This window comes from Hippoglossus hippoglossus, chromosome 16 (genome assembly GCF_009819705.1).
Source record: "Hippoglossus hippoglossus isolate fHipHip1 chromosome 16, fHipHip1.pri, whole genome shotgun sequence".
In the NCBI taxonomy this organism is placed as follows: Eukaryota; Metazoa; Chordata; class Actinopteri; order Pleuronectiformes; family Pleuronectidae; genus Hippoglossus; species Hippoglossus hippoglossus.
The window spans coordinates 9,202,770-9,222,466 of record NC_047166.1 but is presented as its reverse complement, the minus strand read 5'-3'; the positions used below and the strand labels follow the sequence as shown (position 1 = coordinate 9,222,466).

Genomic DNA, 19,697 nt, shown 5'->3' with positions numbered 1-19,697 from the left:
TTGCAAATTCTGATGATTTGGCCAAAATTGTTTACATTTTAACTGTTGGAAGCCAAAAAAATAAAACTCTCTTTCCTTCTTTTTAAGTTTGCTGTAATCAGACTGTTGAATGTTGAATTTCAGTTGAATTTCTGTTGAATGTTGAATTTCAGTATTAATAAAAAGCTTTAGATATGCAGCTACCCCCCCCCCCCCCCCACACACACACACACACACACAGACACTTGAAGCTGTAAGACGTTGAGCATATTAACATATAATATTAAAGATGGAGCAGTGATGCTGACAGAAGTCTGATTTGTTTATAACACAGTAATGGGTATAGTGCAATATGAGGAAGTATGTTTGGGAATGTTTACAAGTCAAGAGTCATGCTGCTCTTCTCATTACCATCACACAGAAACAACCAACAACATAACAGCACATATTCTGTCTTATTGCTAAATTTCAAAACATTGTTGATTACATTTTCAAAAAAACGAATAAAGGTTATACACATTTTAATTCCTGCACCAAGTGCTGGACAATTTTCTGGCTAAGAATAAATTGAGGTTATACACTAAACACACACATTTCCGCTTGACTTCAATCCCCCTTCTTGAAGACTTGCTTGGCAACGATGTCCTGAACTCTCATCTCCTGCGGAGAGAGAAACAGAGGATGGAGGGGGGGGCGAGATTAAAACAGGGGGTGGGCAGGGGGGTGGGGGGTTAGAAATGAGCAGTGGGAATCAATATGACAGTTTGGCACATGAAAAAAGAACTAAATTAGTGATACACTAACCGAGGATCGTGTCCAAAAACACCATCACACCCCCCTTCTCTCCCTCTCCTCATCCTCTGACCTTGTAATCCGTCTCCCATTCTTTTCACCGTCTACTTATCTCGTTGCTTTTTTTATAGCCCCCCCCTTCTTCCTGCTCCGGCTCCCCCTCACTCACTCATTAGTCTCTCACACTGCTCCTTACTCCTTCTGTGAAATCCACCATTTTAAAGCCTGGAGCTCGCTGGTATTTCTTTCCCGAATTTCTCCTGAACGTGGACGCAGCATCAACAGTGTGTTGTTTTGTTCGGACACAAACAGAGGTATTAGAAATCCTGCGAGAGCTCTTTAGCGGAACACTGCCGATTGTTTGAAATCGTAATCCACATTGACAGATAATCTATAATCTTAAACTCTTTAACAACCCAAACTAAAAGTAGAGTGCATTCCTCCGCCAAGTCCCAGCAGTCTCCTTATGAAACCAGAGTTAAAATCAGTAGAGACATATGTTTATCTGGATCTGCACCACAATGGCCCATCCCTTCACAAAATTTAATGGAACCAGTTCAGTAGGTTTTGTGCAATCCTTGGCGGAGACGATGAGGTCCAGTCCTCTACATTGGCATTTCATTACAAAGTGCATTGAAGAGACTTCCACTTGTCTTTGCCCTCCTTTGTTCAGTGTCTTTTTTGCCCCTTCAGGCATGCACAGGCTAGCCTATTTAAAAAAAAAAAAAGACATCTTCCCACAAAGACAACATGGTGCAACAGAATACAAACTTCCAGACCTTCTCTTCAAATCCAAATAAAATGTAAATGTGGTTTTGTAAGGCGACTGTTGGGCCTCGGTTGAAATAGAGTGTCCTTCTAGTCTGCATGTTCTCTCTCACTCAGCATCTTTTTCCCTTAATGCTTTTATTTTCCTTGTTCCGTATCCCCCTCCCTCCCTCCCTCCCTCCCTCCCTCTGCTTTGGCCTCTTCCTCACATCTTTTCACTTGATCTATACTCTCTTACCAAATGCAGCTTGTCTCCCTCCAGCCAGTGGGTCCAGCCTCGGCCCTCTTTCTCGCCTCTCTGCACACAGAGCAGTTTGTCTCCTTCCCAGCTCACCGTGGTCTGCAGCAGCACAGAGATGTTGTGTGTCATTAGTATGTAAAGTGGCTCACGCTTTCAACCACAAGAGCCCTTTCGTGTCGTGCTAAAGGGGTTTTTGTTTGTTTGTTATTCATGCACCGGGTTTGAAAAGCATCCTTCCTTCTCACGTCGCTCTTTGCAGGCTGAAGCAGCAGGTGGTGGTAAGAACACAAGAATAACAGCAGTAGGTTTTGCTCAGACACTCCAAAGTAAAAACATAGAAACCAAACTTGTGCAAACGGAGAAGTGATGCGCTATATTCACCGAACTAGGAGCCTGTGAACTTGTCCGAATAAGTCGACGTTTATATTCAACAACACACAGAAACACACAGAAACACTCACCTGACACAAGCGTCCGTCCACTGGCCCCAGGTCTTCAGTAAACTCTTCTCCGATCGTGAAATCCATGTTGAAGTTCTTGAAGGTGGTGACCGTGCGGATCTTCATGGCCCCTGAAGCCGGGTCATGGGTGATTTCTTTACTCGGCTTCAAGAGACACACGATCTTCCTCAGAGCAAAGTTTATATCTGAGAGAAGATAGAGACACTTTTAATTCAACACAGGCCAGAAGCTAAACGTGATCTTGTTAAAGGGGAGCTTTGTTCGACACTGACAGTGTAAACACAATAACCCTGTGTGTGTCCAGGGTCATGTAAAGGACATGGTTCAGATTTCATTACACTAGTGTGATGAGGCAGATGAGATCATTTATAGAAGATGAAGAACAACTCAAAGTAACTGAGCAGTAGAACATACGAGCTTGATTAAAACGCAGCGCAGCGGAGTGGCTGTTTAAGAAATGGAGGATCTCTTCTACTGGACTTGTATTAGTCAACATGACGAGTTTGACTTGTTGCAGATGTTCAAAAAAAAGCTTCTCAGAGGCGACTCAAATGAAATCTTACCCAAAGCTGCGAGGTACGTGTCCATATTCTGCTGCTCCACCATATGAAACGTGCCGGAGTAATTAGGTTTGGACATGTTGCTGCGTTTGTTCTTTCCAAAAACACAAACAATCGCCAGACGAGCTGAAACCTTTGCTCCTCCTTCTTCTTCTTCGGGTCGAGTGAGGATCCTGCAGAGAAACACAGCCGCCTGCTCTGATTTCACTTTCACTTGCGCAACCTCTGTCTCTGTGGACAATGCCCGGACTGGATGAGGTCTGTGCGTAAAATGAGCGTCAGGACCGAAGCGTTGGCACCGCAGGCTGTGCAAGAAACTCCTCACTGTGGGTTTATGAAATCCTTTTCCACTCGGGTTTTTCCCCTTGCAGGAGCACATTCAGGGGGAGGTTCACTCATCTGTTCAGGGATCAGTGACGGGCAGGGGCGGTGCTTAGGATCCCTGAAACATGTGGTGGGTGGGGTGGAGGTGAGCAGAGCATGGATAACACGTTACAGACTTTATTTTTGTTATGTGTTCAGCAGATCAGAATGTTAATAATCTCAATGGGATTTGTTGTGATGTTTCATTTCAGACACACACAAGTTTGCACTCTTATCCTTACTAGGAATTGGCATTGAATTCCAGTCATTGTGCAACTTATCCCTAACCTAATTATTTTGTTATTTCTATATCCTTACCCCCCCTGCCCTGACCCCTGACCTTTACCATAACCTTAGAGGCTTTTCATGTAACAGAGGGACAAGTATGTAAATCTGTGCGTGTAGGTGTAAACTAAACCGAACTTTAACCTTAACACATTCAAATTGAAGGATTTACGTTATGCAGACCTTCTTTTTGTCTGAAAGGCTGACACTCAAAATGTGTTGGAATTTGAGACATGAGAAAAAGTGGAAAAAATCTTTAAATATATAGATCCCACTCACACCTGTTCAAACTGTGTGCAGTAAAACACATGATATGGTTCTTTAATACTTTCCTCACATTCCTCAGAAAGCTTCTCCTCCGACATCCGATGACCGACCTGCATTTTTGTGCTTGGTCTGAAATATCACTGACGTAGAAGAGGCAAACAATGTCACCGCAACAATGGACGGATTCTGACATAATGCCCCCCCGGGCTCAGACAAGTAAAAGGACCCCCGACTGAAAGAGACACAAAACACAAGACACGTTTTGCATCTCTTTGTCGTCTCTGTGTGTTTGTTTTCCTTTCTTAGAGATTATTTTTTCGTTCTGTTGAGTTTCTCTTGGTGATTTTTGCAGGTTTATCCGAGGGCCCTCTGGCTCCTTGGGCTCTGGCTCCTTGGGCTCTGGCTCCTTGTGGCCCTGGACCTGTGCCGTGTAGGCCGACTTCAGCTAGGCCCACCCTAGCTAGGCCCACCCATCCACTTCCATTCAAAACAATTTTTTATTCATTTAAAGTGATGAAGTCTTTACATCTGTTGCCAAAAAACAATAATAAAGAGCAACTAAACAAAGCAGCTGATGAGAAGTCTTTACTAAAAAAGAAATAAAGAGACAAGTGTTCACACATGATCTGCCTTTATTTTTTAACAACCAAGCATCCATGTGCCTCATGAGATGTCAATGACTTATCTCTGCTTTTAAACCATAAACATTTATTTTGTATAAGATCTTCACTGAAAAACAAATTCTTTAACATAAATATAATAACACGACACATTTTGGTTAAATCCTCTCAGTCTCTCCTATTTCTTTCTCAACGAGCCACTTTTCTTGTCTGACTTCGGTTTCTTCACCTCCTTCTTTCCTTTTGACAGATTCTCGTAAACGTCGTCCGTTTTTCTGGAAATGAAAAACAAAGCCGGTGAGTGATTTCTTTTTAGGCGATTCAGCAGCTTTATGCATAAACCAGCAAATACTGACGCTAACTGGAGAGGTTGGTGAACAAGGCTGCTGCTTGAGAACAATTTAAACAGAGAAAAGCCCATGGTTCAATCACTCAAAGCTGATGGCAGAGCTCCGAGTGGGTCACAGTTTACAGTGTGAGGAACGGAGTTATCCGGTGTGCGGGAGCTGTTTCATTTCCTCTGATTGGATAATTAGAACATTGTCCAGTTAATACACGAGAGGCTCCAGAGCCCAGAGGTCACACAAACAGTAATCACACAATAAAACACACAGAAGAGGGGTGTGTTGAATTTGTGTGTACACTGTAAAAAATAGTTTTAGCCTTGTTTATCTATTAAAGCATCACTTTACTCAGTGACTCTCATCGTGAAGAGTGAAAACAGTTCAGTGTGAAAACAGTTCAGTGGGAAGTTTTCTGTGGCTCTGGAGGAGTTTTACGCAGTTATTTAAAAAGGTCCTGATGACCTAAAAGACTATTTTCATATTTGATCAGAGACACAAATATCTCTTAAAAAATTCCCCAAACAGCTGAGATATTTTAATCTGGACTAAAATTGTTGAAGTTTTACTAATATAAACATAAATTAAATCATACAGAGGCGTTTATTTATAGTCCACAGAAATAAAAGCATGAAACTGAAGTGGACCTTCAGCTTTTATCTTCCCTCCAGCCACAGCTCCATCTCTCTACTGAGCGAGAGTGTGCAGCTCGACCCTTCCTCCACAAACTGCTGATGTAAGGCTGAACACCGTGAGCACGTCATGGTTTTTAAAAGAAAGTAGGACGGTGGTGTGAGGTTTAGAGGGAAAATGTGAACGTATCACACACACTCACTTTGAGATCTTCCTGGTCACTGGCTGGTGTTTGAGCTGCAGATTTCCGTATTCCGTCTCGGTTTCCTGGGGAGGAGAAGAGCAGACGGCTCAGAGAGGACTGATGTACTCAAGCTCAAAGAAAGGTCATGTGGATGGTTTTGTCTTTGTGATTGAATGTTTTCTGTCTCAGGGTCAAGGTTCGTCTTTCACAAGCTGCTCTGATAACGTATAACTCAGCCGGTCGTGTGCTAATCAGCAGTCAGAAGTACACAGGCCCATTGTCACACAGATGTATCTCTGTGGATTTTCCCCACAACAACCTTTATTTCAGCCACAAGAGAAGATTCAATCCCAGAGTGTGTTTGATAGTGAGTCCCGCCCCTGCTGCTCACCATAGAGGCGCTCTCCTTGGCCTTGGTGGTCTGAATGTACTCAGACACAGCCAGGTAGATGAACTTGTACTGCGTCTCTGTCTGCACCATCCCAGAGCGCTGCTCCCGCACCATCTGGATGTACTTTGGGATGTCGATGTCACAGTCCAGACCTGCAGGGAAGATGGAAATGAGACAGAAAAGCATTGGATGGAGAATAAAGAATGAATGTTTCTCCTCAATACATGTCTCAATAACTAATTTCTTTAAAAAAAAATGTTTTACCCAGAGTGTCAATGGTCTCGAGGATCATGTCGATCACCAGAATCGTGCCCGTCCGACCGATTCCAGCACTGAACAGATTCACAGGAGAAATGAAGTGAATATATCTTCCCATCACTCCAAAAAATATGCATTTAAACATAAACTGAACATCATTAACCAACGCTGGCTGCTCTGTGTGGTGCACGGTAGATCTTTTTGTGGAGGGGTGGGACATGAATGAACCAAAGAAGAACCCGATGAAGTTTGGTGCTGATCCACATCAGGGGTCGGATCCAGGATTTTTTTTTTTTCACTTTCGTTAACATTGTGAGGTCGGGCCTTTTTCTACATTTTCATTGATTTCTCTCAGAATCCTGAGCGGATCAGACATGTTTAGGGAACTGATATTTATGAATGTGTGCAATTTGGTGCTGAAATCTGGATCTAGTGGATTCAAATGTGGTTTCATTAGGGAACTGTCAAAGCACCAAATGCACATTTGTCACTTTGATCCTGAACGTTAGGGATCTCTTCACTGAATGTGCTCTGGACCATTGGGGGATACAACACAGACTTCATGGAGTCACTTTGCTGGAATTAGGATAAATCTGAGGGGTGGTGAGATGATTGAAAAGACAGGAAACAAGAAAATAAAAATAACTTCTTCTCTCTCTTTTTTAAAAATTGTGAATTGTTTTATCTCTCCTAAAAACATACCTTCTTACTTTACTCTCACCTCAGACAAACTGTATTTAACTGCTTCATTTAAAAGGGCCACATGTCAACGATGTTGGGAACCTCTGAGTGAAGGTAAAGTATCTGATTACTTCTGTGTGGCTTTGTTAACATGCTCACATAACAAAACACTTACACAAGAACATATAATCGTTCAAGCAACAAGTTTTTAAAAAACACACAAACAGCTTCAGTGTCCCACAAATCACACGTGGAAAATTCCACAAGGATAAATTGTCAGTTGACTGAAAACCTTTTGTACGACAACGACTAATCTTAATCCTAACAATATGAACATTTTAATCTTTAACTTATAAGTATAAGAAACCAGAGCCTGGGAAACTTAGTGCTGTGATATTTACATTACACAACGGAATCACGCATTGTAAACCTGAGGATTAATGATCTCTGTGACACGCGGGGGTGAGCCACCATTTGGATTAACTTCTATCTGTGAAACATATTGTCTTGTCCTGCAAATTCCTCCCATCCCCCTAAATGCATTAACAGCTTCTTGGGATGTGAGAAATAACTGTTTAGATTAAACCCAAGATCAAGAAATAAAGCATCGCTGATGGGCGGGGCCTGGTTGCATCGTGATAATACAACAAAATTATCAACCAATCAATGGAACATAAAATTACAACATTTTTCATAATCAGTTAAATGTTTGGATCATTTATCAAGCAAAGAAAATGTCACTATTTGCTGCTTCCAGCCAACTCAAACGTGAGGATTTGCTCATTTCTGTTTTATTACAGTGTTAAATTGAATAATGTTTAGCCTGTCATACCTCCGCCCAAGCCCAACAGTCCCCTTATGAAACCACATTTAAATAAATTCACTAGATCCAGATTTTTATATTTGTATCTGCACCAAATTTCACACACTCATAAATATCCGTCCCCTAAACAGTCATCTGAGAAATCAAGGAAAATCAAAAAAACTCTCTCTCACATTGTTAAAGTGAAAAAAAAAGAGGTAATTATAACGTGCATCTGGTGCTGTTTTTTAAGATTTTGTAGAATAAATGTTAAATTAAATATTTGAAAATGTAACGACAAATTAGTCAGTGAAAATAAGGATGCATTTTAAAGCCCAAATATGGCAATCAGTGCTCTGACGAATCGCTCAGCTTCACAGTTTGATTCCTCATCCTAATTATTCTGCAGGGTACACTTAAGGGCTCAGTTCAAATATATAAATATAAATATCTGTGAACGTCGACACATTCAGCTCAGTCTCCAGCTCCAGTCTCCAGTACCTGCAGTGGATGATTATAGGCCCAGCATTGGGATATTCAGCCTGTTTGCAGTTGACTTGAGTGACGAAGCTGAGGACGCCGCCCGGCTGCTCAGGCACGCCGTGGTCAGGCCAGCTGAGGTACTGGTAGTGCCACACTTGACGAGATTTTTTGGGCTGTGGGACAGAAAACCTGTTAAAGTCAAAGTCTGCGTACACAGTGAAGAGTGACATGCAGAGAGGTCCGAGGCTACCTTGTCCAAGGGAGCGATCTCCAGAACCCGGACTTTGTAATCAGCAGCTTCTCTCTCCGACTCGCAGGACACCACGAAGCGTCCCATCTCCTTGGTGGTTTTAAGGTCCGGCCAGTACGGCACACATTTATTCTGCACCAAAATAAAAAATTACTGAAATTAATCCAAACTCCATTTGTCACTTCAGTTACAAAGAACCTCTGCGTGGTTTATATATTTGTTTATATATTTACCTCATATTTCTCAGTTGTTTGACTTCTAGATGGAAACTTCTTGCACTGTTTATTTAAATTTTTATGGTAGTTTGTTTATTTTAATATTGATTTTTGTATTGATTTTGATAATGGTACGTTGTAATGAATGTCATCTTTTCTGTCCTGTTCAACTCAAATAAACATATATATATATATTTTGTTTTTTATTTCATGTCAAGTCAGCTGTAATGTATTTATATGACTATTTTTCACTTATTATTTGTTTTTGTTGTCAAATGAGAATAAACTCCTCTCAGGGAACTGTCATTAGAGATTTTTAATCAAACTAAATAAAACAAGTTTTACTTTCCCTTTTTGCCATTTTGAGAGTTGATTCAATAAAGACAGTTCAAATCCAAACCAACTTCCGTGACTGTTGCTTTGATACTGACCCGTCCTTTCTCGACCTCTCTGGTTGTCATGACGATCACGCGTGTGTTCTCCTGCCATACCATCTGCCAGAAATCATTGACGGTTGACGCTAGGCAGCCCTGACTGGCGATGTAAACTTTCTGATCTCCCGACTCCCACAGGTTGTTCTGCAAACAACAGAGTGAATCAATACACACAACAACCATAATGTGACGTAACGAATGTCGACGAGATGAGTATCTGTCAGTTTCCTGTTGTGTGTCTTTTTATGCTGTAGTCATTTTGTGTTGCTGTGAGCGCAGAGAGTTTGTACACGAACCTTCACATAGTTGCCGTTGATGTAATCTGAACCCACGGCGCTGGGATCTGCGTCCTGCAGCACGACCCTGGTGTCATCGACTTGTGGGAGAAAACAAGTGACAGAGAGAGACGGAAAAGACGTTTGGTTAAAATCAGAACGTGGATGCTTTAATGTAATGACACCGAAAAAGGTGAAAACTCACAGGGGAGAATGTTCTTGTATCTGTTTTTGCTTTTGTTCTCAGGTCTTTGTCCTTCCTCTCTGCTCTTCTTCACCTTCGCCTGCAGCTTCTGCAGAGCCTGGAGACACAGAGACATGACGGTGTCACACAGTGGGAAAGATATGACTGTGACAGTCGGCAGTTTTTGCTGCTAGAATACAAGAAATGTATCTATTTACAGTTTTATACTAACGAGAAATGATAGAATGAATCAATCAAACTCTCATTTTACTGGATCTTACTGGAGCTGTGTCTCCACTACAGACAGAAAGTCATGTAGCAACTTTAGATCTGTCTTATGATATTCTGTGGACCAAAGAATGACTTCAATATTTGAGACTAAATTATTACATAAATAATGAAATAATTTGTTATTTAGTTTATTGTAACAGCACACACAACTTTTTTCCTTCTCCTTTCACTTGATATTAATTGTTTTTAACATGCATAGTGTTTTCAGTAAATATCACAACATAATTACAGCTGTTGTGATTTACTATATGACTCTGGTGCAGGGCTGATGTCTATCACCACCACAAGCTGGTGCTATAACACCTCTGCCGTCTCGCTGGACACAGAGAGGAAGTGACTCTCGAGATGTGAAAGGTTGATTTCAGTCAGTTTGTAAAAAAGTGATGTGATGTCTAATTTACTTGTTAACCACTTCAGGACAGTCCACCAGCGATGGTGAGAAACACCGAGGTCAAACCTTACGTCAAACTCCTCCCAGAATCCCGCTTTGCTCTGCTCGGCCTCGCCCTCCTGCTTCTGCTGCTGTGTGGTCTGATTCAGCTCCTTCACTCGGCTGTCGATATCTGCTGCGTTCACTCTGGTGGAGTAATACGGCTGAGAGACGAGAGCGCGGGGGGGGAGAAAGAAAAGGATTGCTCTATTATATAAAATGTTACTTTTCTTTATGTGCCTATTTTGAGTTTCTGTGTGTTTTATCTTCTTGTCTATGTTTGGTTGAGGCCATAAAGACAAATTCCAGTTGTTGATGTGGCAAGAAAGTAGTGGACCTTGAGAAATCTGATTATAGAAATGTTACGTGATAGAAAATCTTTCAAGTTAAGACCAACACAAAGCTGCGTGAGTGACACATGTCTGTGCTTCTCAGCTTATGATTATTTTCTTATAACGGACACAATCTTCACAAATGTTTGTCACAGGGTTTTTTTTCAAATTGACCTGGAAGAGTGAAGAAAGGAAATATAAACAAGCAAAACCCGGTAAGAGACAAAAAGTTTGAAGAAATAAACATAAACACATAAATACACATCTGTACAAAAAAAATATTGCCTCAAAAACTCAGTCTACCTGTTTGAGATGCACCCAGTTACCGGACAGCTCCTCGATGCCCTTCCGTTTGTAGAACTCCACCAGGTCTGTGAGTGTGTCGAACATCTCCGAGCCTCCCACCGTGTACCTGTCGTTCTGAACACACACGAAAACACACAACGCGTCAGGTGGGACGCACGGAACCAAACAGAGAGTTCCGTGTGAGGAAGATTGGCCAGTTACAAAGTCACATATGGAATGAATCGTGTGCAAAATGAAAATAAGGGATATTTTTGATAAAATAGGTTGGATAAGCTTTTGTAGAAGCACAATACGACTTCATATCATTTAATTAAAATAGAAATAAGTTATTTTGGGAATAAAAAATTATAGAATATTCTCTGTGTGACAAAGAAATTGCATGTAGGTTTTATGTAGGCCCACAAAACGTTATTTTGATGATTGTTTTAATTGAATAAATGACACAATTTACTGGTGATGAACATGATTTCCTCTGTGTAAAAGGCCTGAGTGTATTCGGATGTGGTCCCACCTCTGCATTAGAAACTGCAGTAACAGCTTCTGAAGATTAGAGTCGACAATCTCACCTGATCTTTGCCACGTGCTCATAAAAAGGCCTTTGTTGCCCTTCCAGTAATCTCACATTAATCTTCTGCACCCCACCGATGCACTAAAACAAGGGCATGTTTTTTATGACGTCAACTACAGCTACGAATAAAATGCAAAGGCCCAGACGGCGAGTAAACAACACAATCTATGAAAATTAGTTTGAGAGACGGACGTGTGACGTTGTGCTGTGAACATCGTTCGACAGTGTGTGGACAAATATAGCTTTTTGTACCCGCAAACTACTGGTGGTGGAACATCTGAAGTAAAGCTATTCCTGACATTTAACACCAATGAATTTGCTGAAATAGGAGCAACAGCCTTTTATTGCGCAAGATGGGAAATGAGACTTTAAGCCTATTTCAAAGTGCAAATTGCACAACTTTGGGAATACCCCTCAGATGTTTTTTTGTGTGACGTGAGGCTGTTTCTGTGAATAATTCTGTGTAATACTGATACAAATAAATCAGAGCTTCATGCATACATAACATTTTATGCCAAACACACTCATGGTCACACACAGACAAGGACAAGCACCCACCTGGCACATTATCTTAATGTGGGAGACCCGTTTCGCTCCCGTCTTGCTCATCTCGCCCGTCTGAACAGACAGGACAAAGTCTCCAGGTTTGGACAGCGACTCTCTGACCAGGAACGTCCCCGGCTCCTCTCGTGCACTGAGCAGCTTCTCTGCATTTGGGCCAGACAGGTGACCGTGGTACCACCTGCGTCAGAAAAAACACTGAGGGTCCATGATGCAAACATGATTTAAAAGGTTTTCATGAGATTAATTGTGGCTGTTTGCTGTGACCTGCAAAAAGATGCACGACTCAATAACGTGTTTCATGCAGAATATGGACATTTTGCACGCAACTGAAAAATGCAAACAGAACGTCTGCTCTTTTAAACTGCCACACACGTACTGTACGTGAGCTCAAGAGGATTGTGACTGCACTGTGAACCACGTGCATTGGTCTATTCAAGGATCAGATAAACACTGATGTTGAACATTGAACTGTTCTCCCCAGAATCATAAATGCAGAGAGTTAAAAACAGCAAATACTAATTAAACAGGTTATATTTATGTTCACCACTGTACTGTGTGTGTGTGTGTGTGTGTGTGTGTGTGTGTGTGTGTGTGTGTGTGTGTGTGTGTGTGTGTGTGTGTGTGTGTGTGTGTGTGTGTGTGTGCTCTGTTAAGTTCGGCAGTGACTTAATTTTAGGCACAGTTTTCGATTTCTTCTTCTATACTTCCTGCTTTGTGGTCGGAAAATTTCTGATGGTGGCTGAAGAGGACAGAGTATTTATAGCCTACCCCCCCCCCCCCCCCCCCCCCAATCACCCACCCACCGCACACACACACACACCACCACCCCACCCCCATCTACAGAAAACCACTGCTATACACGACACACTGTCCCTCTCTGTTCTTTCTGCAGGTTTCTTAAGAGGGGATTATCTGATTTGCTCAAATCACAGTTTATTATTTACAGAAGAACAGTTTTTTTTTATCTTCAGCAGGTTGCATGAAGCACCTGCAGAAAAACAGCAAAAGGTTGTGTCCATGCTATTTTGCAGAAGGTAAAGAACAACCTGCGCAGAAGACGGATGACTTCAGCCATGCACATGCAGTTAAATGTCTGTGTCATTCAGGGTTACAGTTGGAACTAACCAGGCTGCAGTCGTATCTGAAACTCTGATCAATCACATGTGACAATGCCAACAAGTTCATGGCCCCCCCGTCTTATTGAGACTTGTTTTTTTGAGAGGCTGTGATCTGCCACATGCACAAGGCCGGACGAACAGAAAACGGCATCGCATGGTGACCTGTGGTGGTGTGTGCAAACGTGCATTTCTGAGATGAGAGATAGAGAGAATGAGATGAGGAAGACGTATGGTGAGAAATAACACAGTGGTGTGTGTGCAATAGAGGAAGACAAGTCAGGTCTGGCCATTGCTTTCAAAAGTGTCAAAACTTAAAGTTTCCAACCGCAGCAACAAAAGGGAAGTTAAACAACTGACAGAGAGAGAAGGACGGGGGGGGGGGGTGCAGACACAGACACACACACACACACACATGCGCACGCACACACGCACACGCACACACACACACGCACACGCACACACACACGCACACACACGATTACAAGTTGTGTCCTCCTAAACTGGGTGAAACTGTTTATCTCGACTCGTTTCCAGCTGTGAGAGAAAATCCAGCTCCAGCAGCGAGGACATGGAATTCAAATGTTCAATATGAGCAGATCTGAATAAAAACTAGCGCTCAGTGGAGCACACACAACAAACCACATTCAAATTTGGATCTGCACCAAATTTCACACACCCTAAAGTCCCCTAAAAATGCCTGATTTGGGGGGGAAACACCCAAACGCAGTATGTTAAAGTAAAGGAAAATAATTCCTGGATCTGCTCCTGATCTGGATCCACATCAAAATTAAATGTCATCCTTCCACCAACTTTACTTTTTGCATAATCAAACCAACAAACAAACAAACAGACGAAAAAATCCCCTCCTTGGTGGCAGTAACAATATTAACGTCTATTTTTGAACCTACATTTGACAAACTTTAAATCTGAGTTCAAGACGTGTGTGTGTGCGTGTGTGTGTGTGTGTGTGTGTGTGTGTGTGTGTGTGTGTGTGTGTGTGCACCTATCAGCAAGATCTTTGTAACATATTTTTGTTAATATAGTAAAAGACATGTGAAATTAAACAAAACATGTTTTAATGAGAAAAATATAACTGTGGACAACTATTGTCCTTTAATTTACCCCCTGAGGAGGTTGCTAAAGAAAATGAGACAAACTTAGGAGACTGACATCTGTGAGTGTGTGTAATTTGGTGCAGCTTGATTGGAGCAGGCAACTCAACTTATATAAAGGTATCTATTCTCTATTTAACACTTTTAAATGTCTTTACAGCTGCATTTAAGCCTCATGAAGCCTCGACAGCTGTGGGTGGTGCACCGTGGGTGGCTATTATCTTTATATTTTAAAAATTGTTATTTAAAAAGTGGCTACAGATGAAAAGTCTCTGCTCTGTAGGGAAAGATTCAAACTGCAAAATGACCCTTGATATCCATCCTTTTTAACAGTGAGGTGAGTTGCAGTGAAGCGTGCACACACCTCTCTGTGGTGGGGTCGGAGCAGTTGAGGGGGTATTTGAGATCGATGGTGGTGCCGTCCTTGTCCTGCAGGATCCCGCTCTCCGCCGTGTAGTAGTCCACCAGCTCCGACAGGGTGGCGAACTTCTCTCCGCCGTACAGGTCGTAGAAGTCGCCCGTGTTTTGGATCCGGATGTGCGTCACCATATCGTCCACCCTGAGACAAAAGAACCGTTAGGCCGCACCAACTCACCGTCATAAAGCTTTCCCTTAACAAAAAAAATTACTTCCTGTGGAAAGTAAAGAGAACGTGAAAGTTTAAAATGCACAACAATATTTTTTTCAGACTTTTTTCCGATCCCGCAGTTGGATCCAATACTGTGCATGTTCTGTATTAACTGTGAGCTTTCAGTATCTGTAGTCTGTGTTCTCTCATGCAAAGACTGAAGTAAACACTGTCTGTCACTGTCTGTCAACCATTAGAGAGGACAGGGTTTTTCTCATCCTTATTTATAGCCGTTATTTTAGAACTCGGAGCTGCTGTAGTGTGATCGATAATAATCTTTCACATTTGCATGTTCAGAATTGTCAGATTGACCCCCACAGCTGCTCATGAGAGAGGAAACACCACCAAGCGAAGAGACTTTCCCACAAAATACTGTACGTCTCCATAAATATAACACAAATGTCTCTGTGAAGCGTTAGTTGAACAAACGCCGCTTTGAACCACAGACTGCCCGACTGTGATTAGTGTTTCACTTGATCTTAAAGGCTGAGGCGCTGATCAGAAGCTGTGTGTCACACAAACAGGATGGTTCACTCAATTCACCCTGACATTTCAGCTATCGCAAAAATCTTTGTTTGATTCTGTCGGTCGAGTTAGTTTTTGCAACCGTCATTTACTCAATTTTTTTATTTATTCACTTTTAAGTAAGGATATAAAATGTAATTCTTAAAAATGTAAAAGCATCATTCTTCAGTCTTTTGTATTGTGCAGACAAAGGGGGAGAAGCACCAACATTCATGTCTACGGTTGCAAAACACATGGTGTGCAAATGCAAGGTGTGAGTGGAAAATTGGATTTCCGTCTTTACAGAGTATTTGCACATTTGTCTCTTTTCCTCAAAGTTTTACAATCATGTTGTAATAAACAGTGAGTTCAAATGCAACTCATTCATTTAGAAATTCAATTGAAAAGCAGTAAAGATACGATTTGTGTGTTTTCGTGTGGAGCTGGACCGAACTACTGTGACGACCTATTTCTTTGTCACTTATGTTCTGCTTTAAGGTTTGATAAGTGAAATAGCAACATGGGGGACTTTTCAATCAACTATTCAAGAAGGAGACCGTAAGATTTCCGCTCGGCCGTTTAATCTGTGGTGTTTTGCACCATTACCTGACGGAGAGGGAGAAATCTCCTACATTCTTCTTGCTGGGTCGAGCCAGAAAGCTGCCGTGAATGCCCCGAGTCTTCAGCACGTCTTCGGCCTGCAGGCCGGTGATGTCTCTGTGGAACCACCTGCATACACACACACACACACACACACACACACACATATGACATTTTCCCCCCATTTTATTTTGAAAACCATTAAAAAGTTTAAGGCAAAACACCGACATCTGGTAACTTGTGATGAGTGTTTGTTTTTATTGTTTTTAGATTGAACAAATAATTGATTCATTGATAGTTAAATGAATTGATACCGAAACAAAATGTTATTCTCATCCCTCGTCCAGCACATTATTCTAAACCGTTATTCTGCTCATTCCGTCTACAGACGTGTTGAGGCATAATGTACTATGTGCAATGAAATTCTATTAAAACAGCTCAATGTCACAACACTGAACTGTGACTCATCACTACTACAGTTTAACCTAAAAAATAAATACTGTAAACTCAATTTAACATAAATGCACCAGTACAGACAAATTATTTGACGTGTGAGAACCACCAGTATAAAAAAACTAAGTTGAAAAATCTATTTCTCATCGCAATAGTTTTCCTGCAAATCTACAGCTTTCAGATTTAGTAGTTAAATTACTTTATTCAATAGTCTCGTTTTCATTGTTGTAGCATAATTACAATTTTACAATGTTCAATGTAAAGCTTAGAATATGACTGAATATAAATATAAGCAAGGTGTTAAACTAGTTTTGACCCTTAGATCGAGTTTGTACTTGAATATGTTTGTTCCCTTTAACTTTGGGCTGCCACACGAGAGTTTTTATACAGAAAGAGACAATTTGAAGGAGAAGAATCACAGAAATAAAGAAGTGTCGACTCAAGGCAAAGGGAAGCTTGAAGTTTGAGGAGAGGAGCAGGTTCGTTTCTCAACTTCTGAAATAAAAAGGCCAATTATGACACAATTTCTTTACGCACACAACACATCACATGATACCAGACGACGGCATGATGGGCCGACAGCTGGGGGGAAGAAAGAGAAGGAGGAATGGAAACAGAGAAGTTGTCATCGCGTCTTGCACGAGGACACAAACAGAGTTAGAGCTGGAAGGAGCATTTCGGAGCCTGACTCACCGAACCATGTTGTCTGTGCACTTCTCCTGGGAGCAGAGAGACGGAGAATGATCGGTGAAGAAGCGTCACCTGGACCTGAACCATGAGTGGAGCATGTACATTTTTTATAAACAAACAGTCTGTTCCTCTCTACTTCCTCAGTTCACAGGAGAACACTCGCTCACTCATTCCACTTCTGACACCAACATCCATCTGTCTCGTATGAAAACTCCAACCCTCTGTATCACACCACATTCACTAAACAACGCTCAAACTACACACACTCTCCTCCTCCTCCTCGGGTTTCCCTCCACCCGGTCCTCTGCCTGTCTCACCCCCGCGATGTCCCCCCCCCCCGCCCCCATAAAAAGGGAAAGCAGGTGAACACTTACTCTTCTCAGCCGCCTCTGAAAACAACTGACACGTCTCCGAGACGCTCGGACTGTCAACGTCTCTATCACCTCCCCTCTGTCGTTTTCTCTCTCGCTCTCCCCCCTTCCTTCCTTTTTAAGTCTCCTTTCACAAAACAGTGAAAGCAACAAGAAACCAGAATAGCTGATGGGCCCGAATTTCTCTCCACCTACAACACATACAAGGCTTTTTCTTTTTTCTAAAGATGGATGAAAGAAATAAAGAAAAAACAAAATCATCAGACCGACTGTCCAGTTATTCCTCTTTGTCCTCAGGAATAAAAAAAAATTAAGAAAATACAGTTTGAGCTTCTCGTACCTAAACAAACCCACGCTCTGTCTCTCAGCCTGTTTGCAAGGCTTTCCCTCTCACCTGCCCACCTGCCATCGTCTGTTTGTTCTTTACTTCCAGGTGTGTGGGTGTGTGTGTGTGTGTGGGTGTGTGTGTGTGGGTGTGTGTGGTTGTGTGTGTGTGTGTGTGTGTGTGTGTGTGTGCAACACGAACGTCAGAGTCGCAGAACACTTCCTTATTTGCAAACCAAACCTCCCATCTCTATATATGTGTGTGAGCTGCTTTCAGTGGGTTTGACTATTTGTAACCGTGAACCGTCATCGTCAGACCACCGAAACAACAACCCCGACATTGCGAGATCCAGCAAGAGACACGCGCCAGATCCACGCAGGAACAACAACTGTCCTAGCCGGTTTTCCACATTTATCATGCAAATCATGTTCACCCACGAGAGCTTTGAGAGGGTCTATTTATGTCTCGTGATAAAACTTCAGAGAGTTTGACTTCTAAATGTCAATTTATGTAGAAGTCAAACACATGTTCCTCATCAGACTGTGAACTATAAACTGTGGGGGTTTTCATGTAAATATGCAAAGGTCGCACGAAGCTGTGTGAAGCTGCAACTGTGTTTGAACTTTGGGCAAAAAGAGAAGAAAAAGTAGTAAAAACATTAAGTATATGGAGTAATTTACAGTAGTGCCACTATTCTATGTAGACACACAGACACAGAGAGAGCACTGCAGATGTAGTTCACCGTGGTAACAACAAATATCACAGCTTGAATTCCTCTCCTCATTGGCTGGTTTAGCTTCTCTTCCCCTCTGACACAACAGAGCTTCACTTTTCAGGCTGACACACACACACACACACACACACACACACACACACACACACACACACACTTATTTGTTTGTGTTCAGGTGGTTTACTGCACATTCTCTCTCTGGTATTTCACTCTTGTCTAAACCTGTAAAACTTTACGATAATATGTTTAGTGTTGAAACAAATGTAATCTCTGATGATTCCTGCTTCTTGAGTGTGAACGTTTTCTTTTCTCCAAGTGTATTTTACTTTCTGGCTTTATCAGCATTTTGTGCTCTGGCAAATTGTACATGTATAAGAGATTTCCCACAATTTTCGTTGTTTGGTTTGTTTGGAGAAGATATTGAAATATTGAAATTTATTTTAAATAAATGCACTTTACACCTCAATGTTAATAAAGTTAATAAAGATCTTTGGATCCACATCTGGCTCGGTATCGGTAGTACTTCTTATGTCCTGTCCAAACTTTCGAGCAAATTTGAATTAAGTCCAACATGGTTCTTAAGGATAATCCACATAGCAAAGAGAAGAAATGAAAAACAGAAAGAAGAAACACAGAAGAAAATTGTAAAAGTAAAGTAACTGAGAAAGAAAGAGAGAAAGAAGCAGCAGTAACGTCGGTGGGCACATCTAACAAGGACAAACACATTTAGAAAGGGTAAAGATAAGTGTGAAATGTAGGTCAGAGGAAGTTGTTTTACTTTATCATATAAAATATATAAGACACTCACCTGTAAGACATTGTTTAGACTCTTCTTCTCTGCAGGATCAGCGGAATGGACTCGTCTGCACCGTGACGAGTTGACTCCAGTTTCCTCCTCTGCGCCGTTTGTGTCTATGATGATGTTCAGTGTCTCTCCACCACTGAGCAAAATGAAACTCACAGAAAAAGAGTCAAGTTAAATATACAGCACTTCATGTATTTCTGTCTCCAGGTTTGTATTCGCTCACAGTCCAGCAGTGGCTCGCGCTGAGCCTCCGACTCGCTCCCTCACGATAAGACATCAGGCTCCATTACCAGCCCAGCCGATCCTCCGGCCCTGTAATTGACTTTAATTTTCTAAATTGCTCAACTATCTGAGGGATCTAATCTGCTTGTTCCTGTCCCCTTCTGCCCCGGCTACTCCT

The 19,697-nt window shown here is 41.8% G+C and overlaps 2 protein-coding genes across 4 annotated transcripts; both read right to left on the bottom strand.

Annotated features, from left to right (window-relative positions):
• Positions 1-224: 224 nt before the first annotated feature.
• On the bottom strand, positions 225-3,199 carry rbp5 (retinol binding protein 1a, cellular). The gene is made up of 4 exons (XM_034611167.1): positions 2,805-3,199; positions 2,242-2,426; positions 1,778-1,879; positions 225-639 (listed from the first exon to the last, which is right to left on the bottom strand). The coding sequence occupies exons 1-4, from the start codon at positions 3,178-3,180 to the stop codon at positions 586-588; spliced, it is 717 nt and encodes a 238-aa protein (XP_034467058.1). The 5' UTR covers positions 3,181-3,199; the 3' UTR covers positions 225-585.
• Positions 3,200-4,035: 836 nt separating this feature from the next.
• On the bottom strand, positions 4,036-19,668 carry ptpn6 (protein tyrosine phosphatase non-receptor type 6). Of its 3 annotated transcripts, XM_034611083.1 has the most exons (17): positions 17,775-17,889; positions 17,438-17,655; positions 17,067-17,141; positions 15,927-16,049; positions 14,553-14,747; positions 11,953-12,136; positions 10,824-10,940; positions 10,221-10,352; positions 9,489-9,585; positions 9,305-9,384; positions 9,006-9,152; positions 8,360-8,491; positions 8,128-8,282; positions 6,150-6,217; positions 5,886-6,037; positions 5,513-5,577; positions 4,036-4,611 (listed from the first exon to the last, which is right to left on the bottom strand). In XM_034611083.1, exons 3-17 carry the CDS (start codon positions 17,072-17,074, stop codon positions 4,515-4,517), a joined length of 1,752 nt encoding a protein of 583 aa, XP_034466974.1. In that variant the 5' UTR covers positions 17,075-17,141; positions 17,438-17,655; positions 17,775-17,889; the 3' UTR covers positions 4,036-4,514. The 3 variants fall into 3 exon arrangements, with proteins under 3 accessions (XP_034466974.1, XP_034466975.1, XP_034466973.1); XM_034611084.1 differs by lacking the exons at positions 17,067-17,141; positions 17,438-17,655; positions 17,775-17,889 and adding an exon at positions 19,301-19,668 and having other exon boundaries at positions 5,509-5,577; XM_034611082.1 differs by lacking the exons at positions 17,067-17,141; positions 17,438-17,655; positions 17,775-17,889 and adding an exon at positions 19,301-19,667.
• Positions 19,669-19,697: the final 29 nt, after the last annotated feature.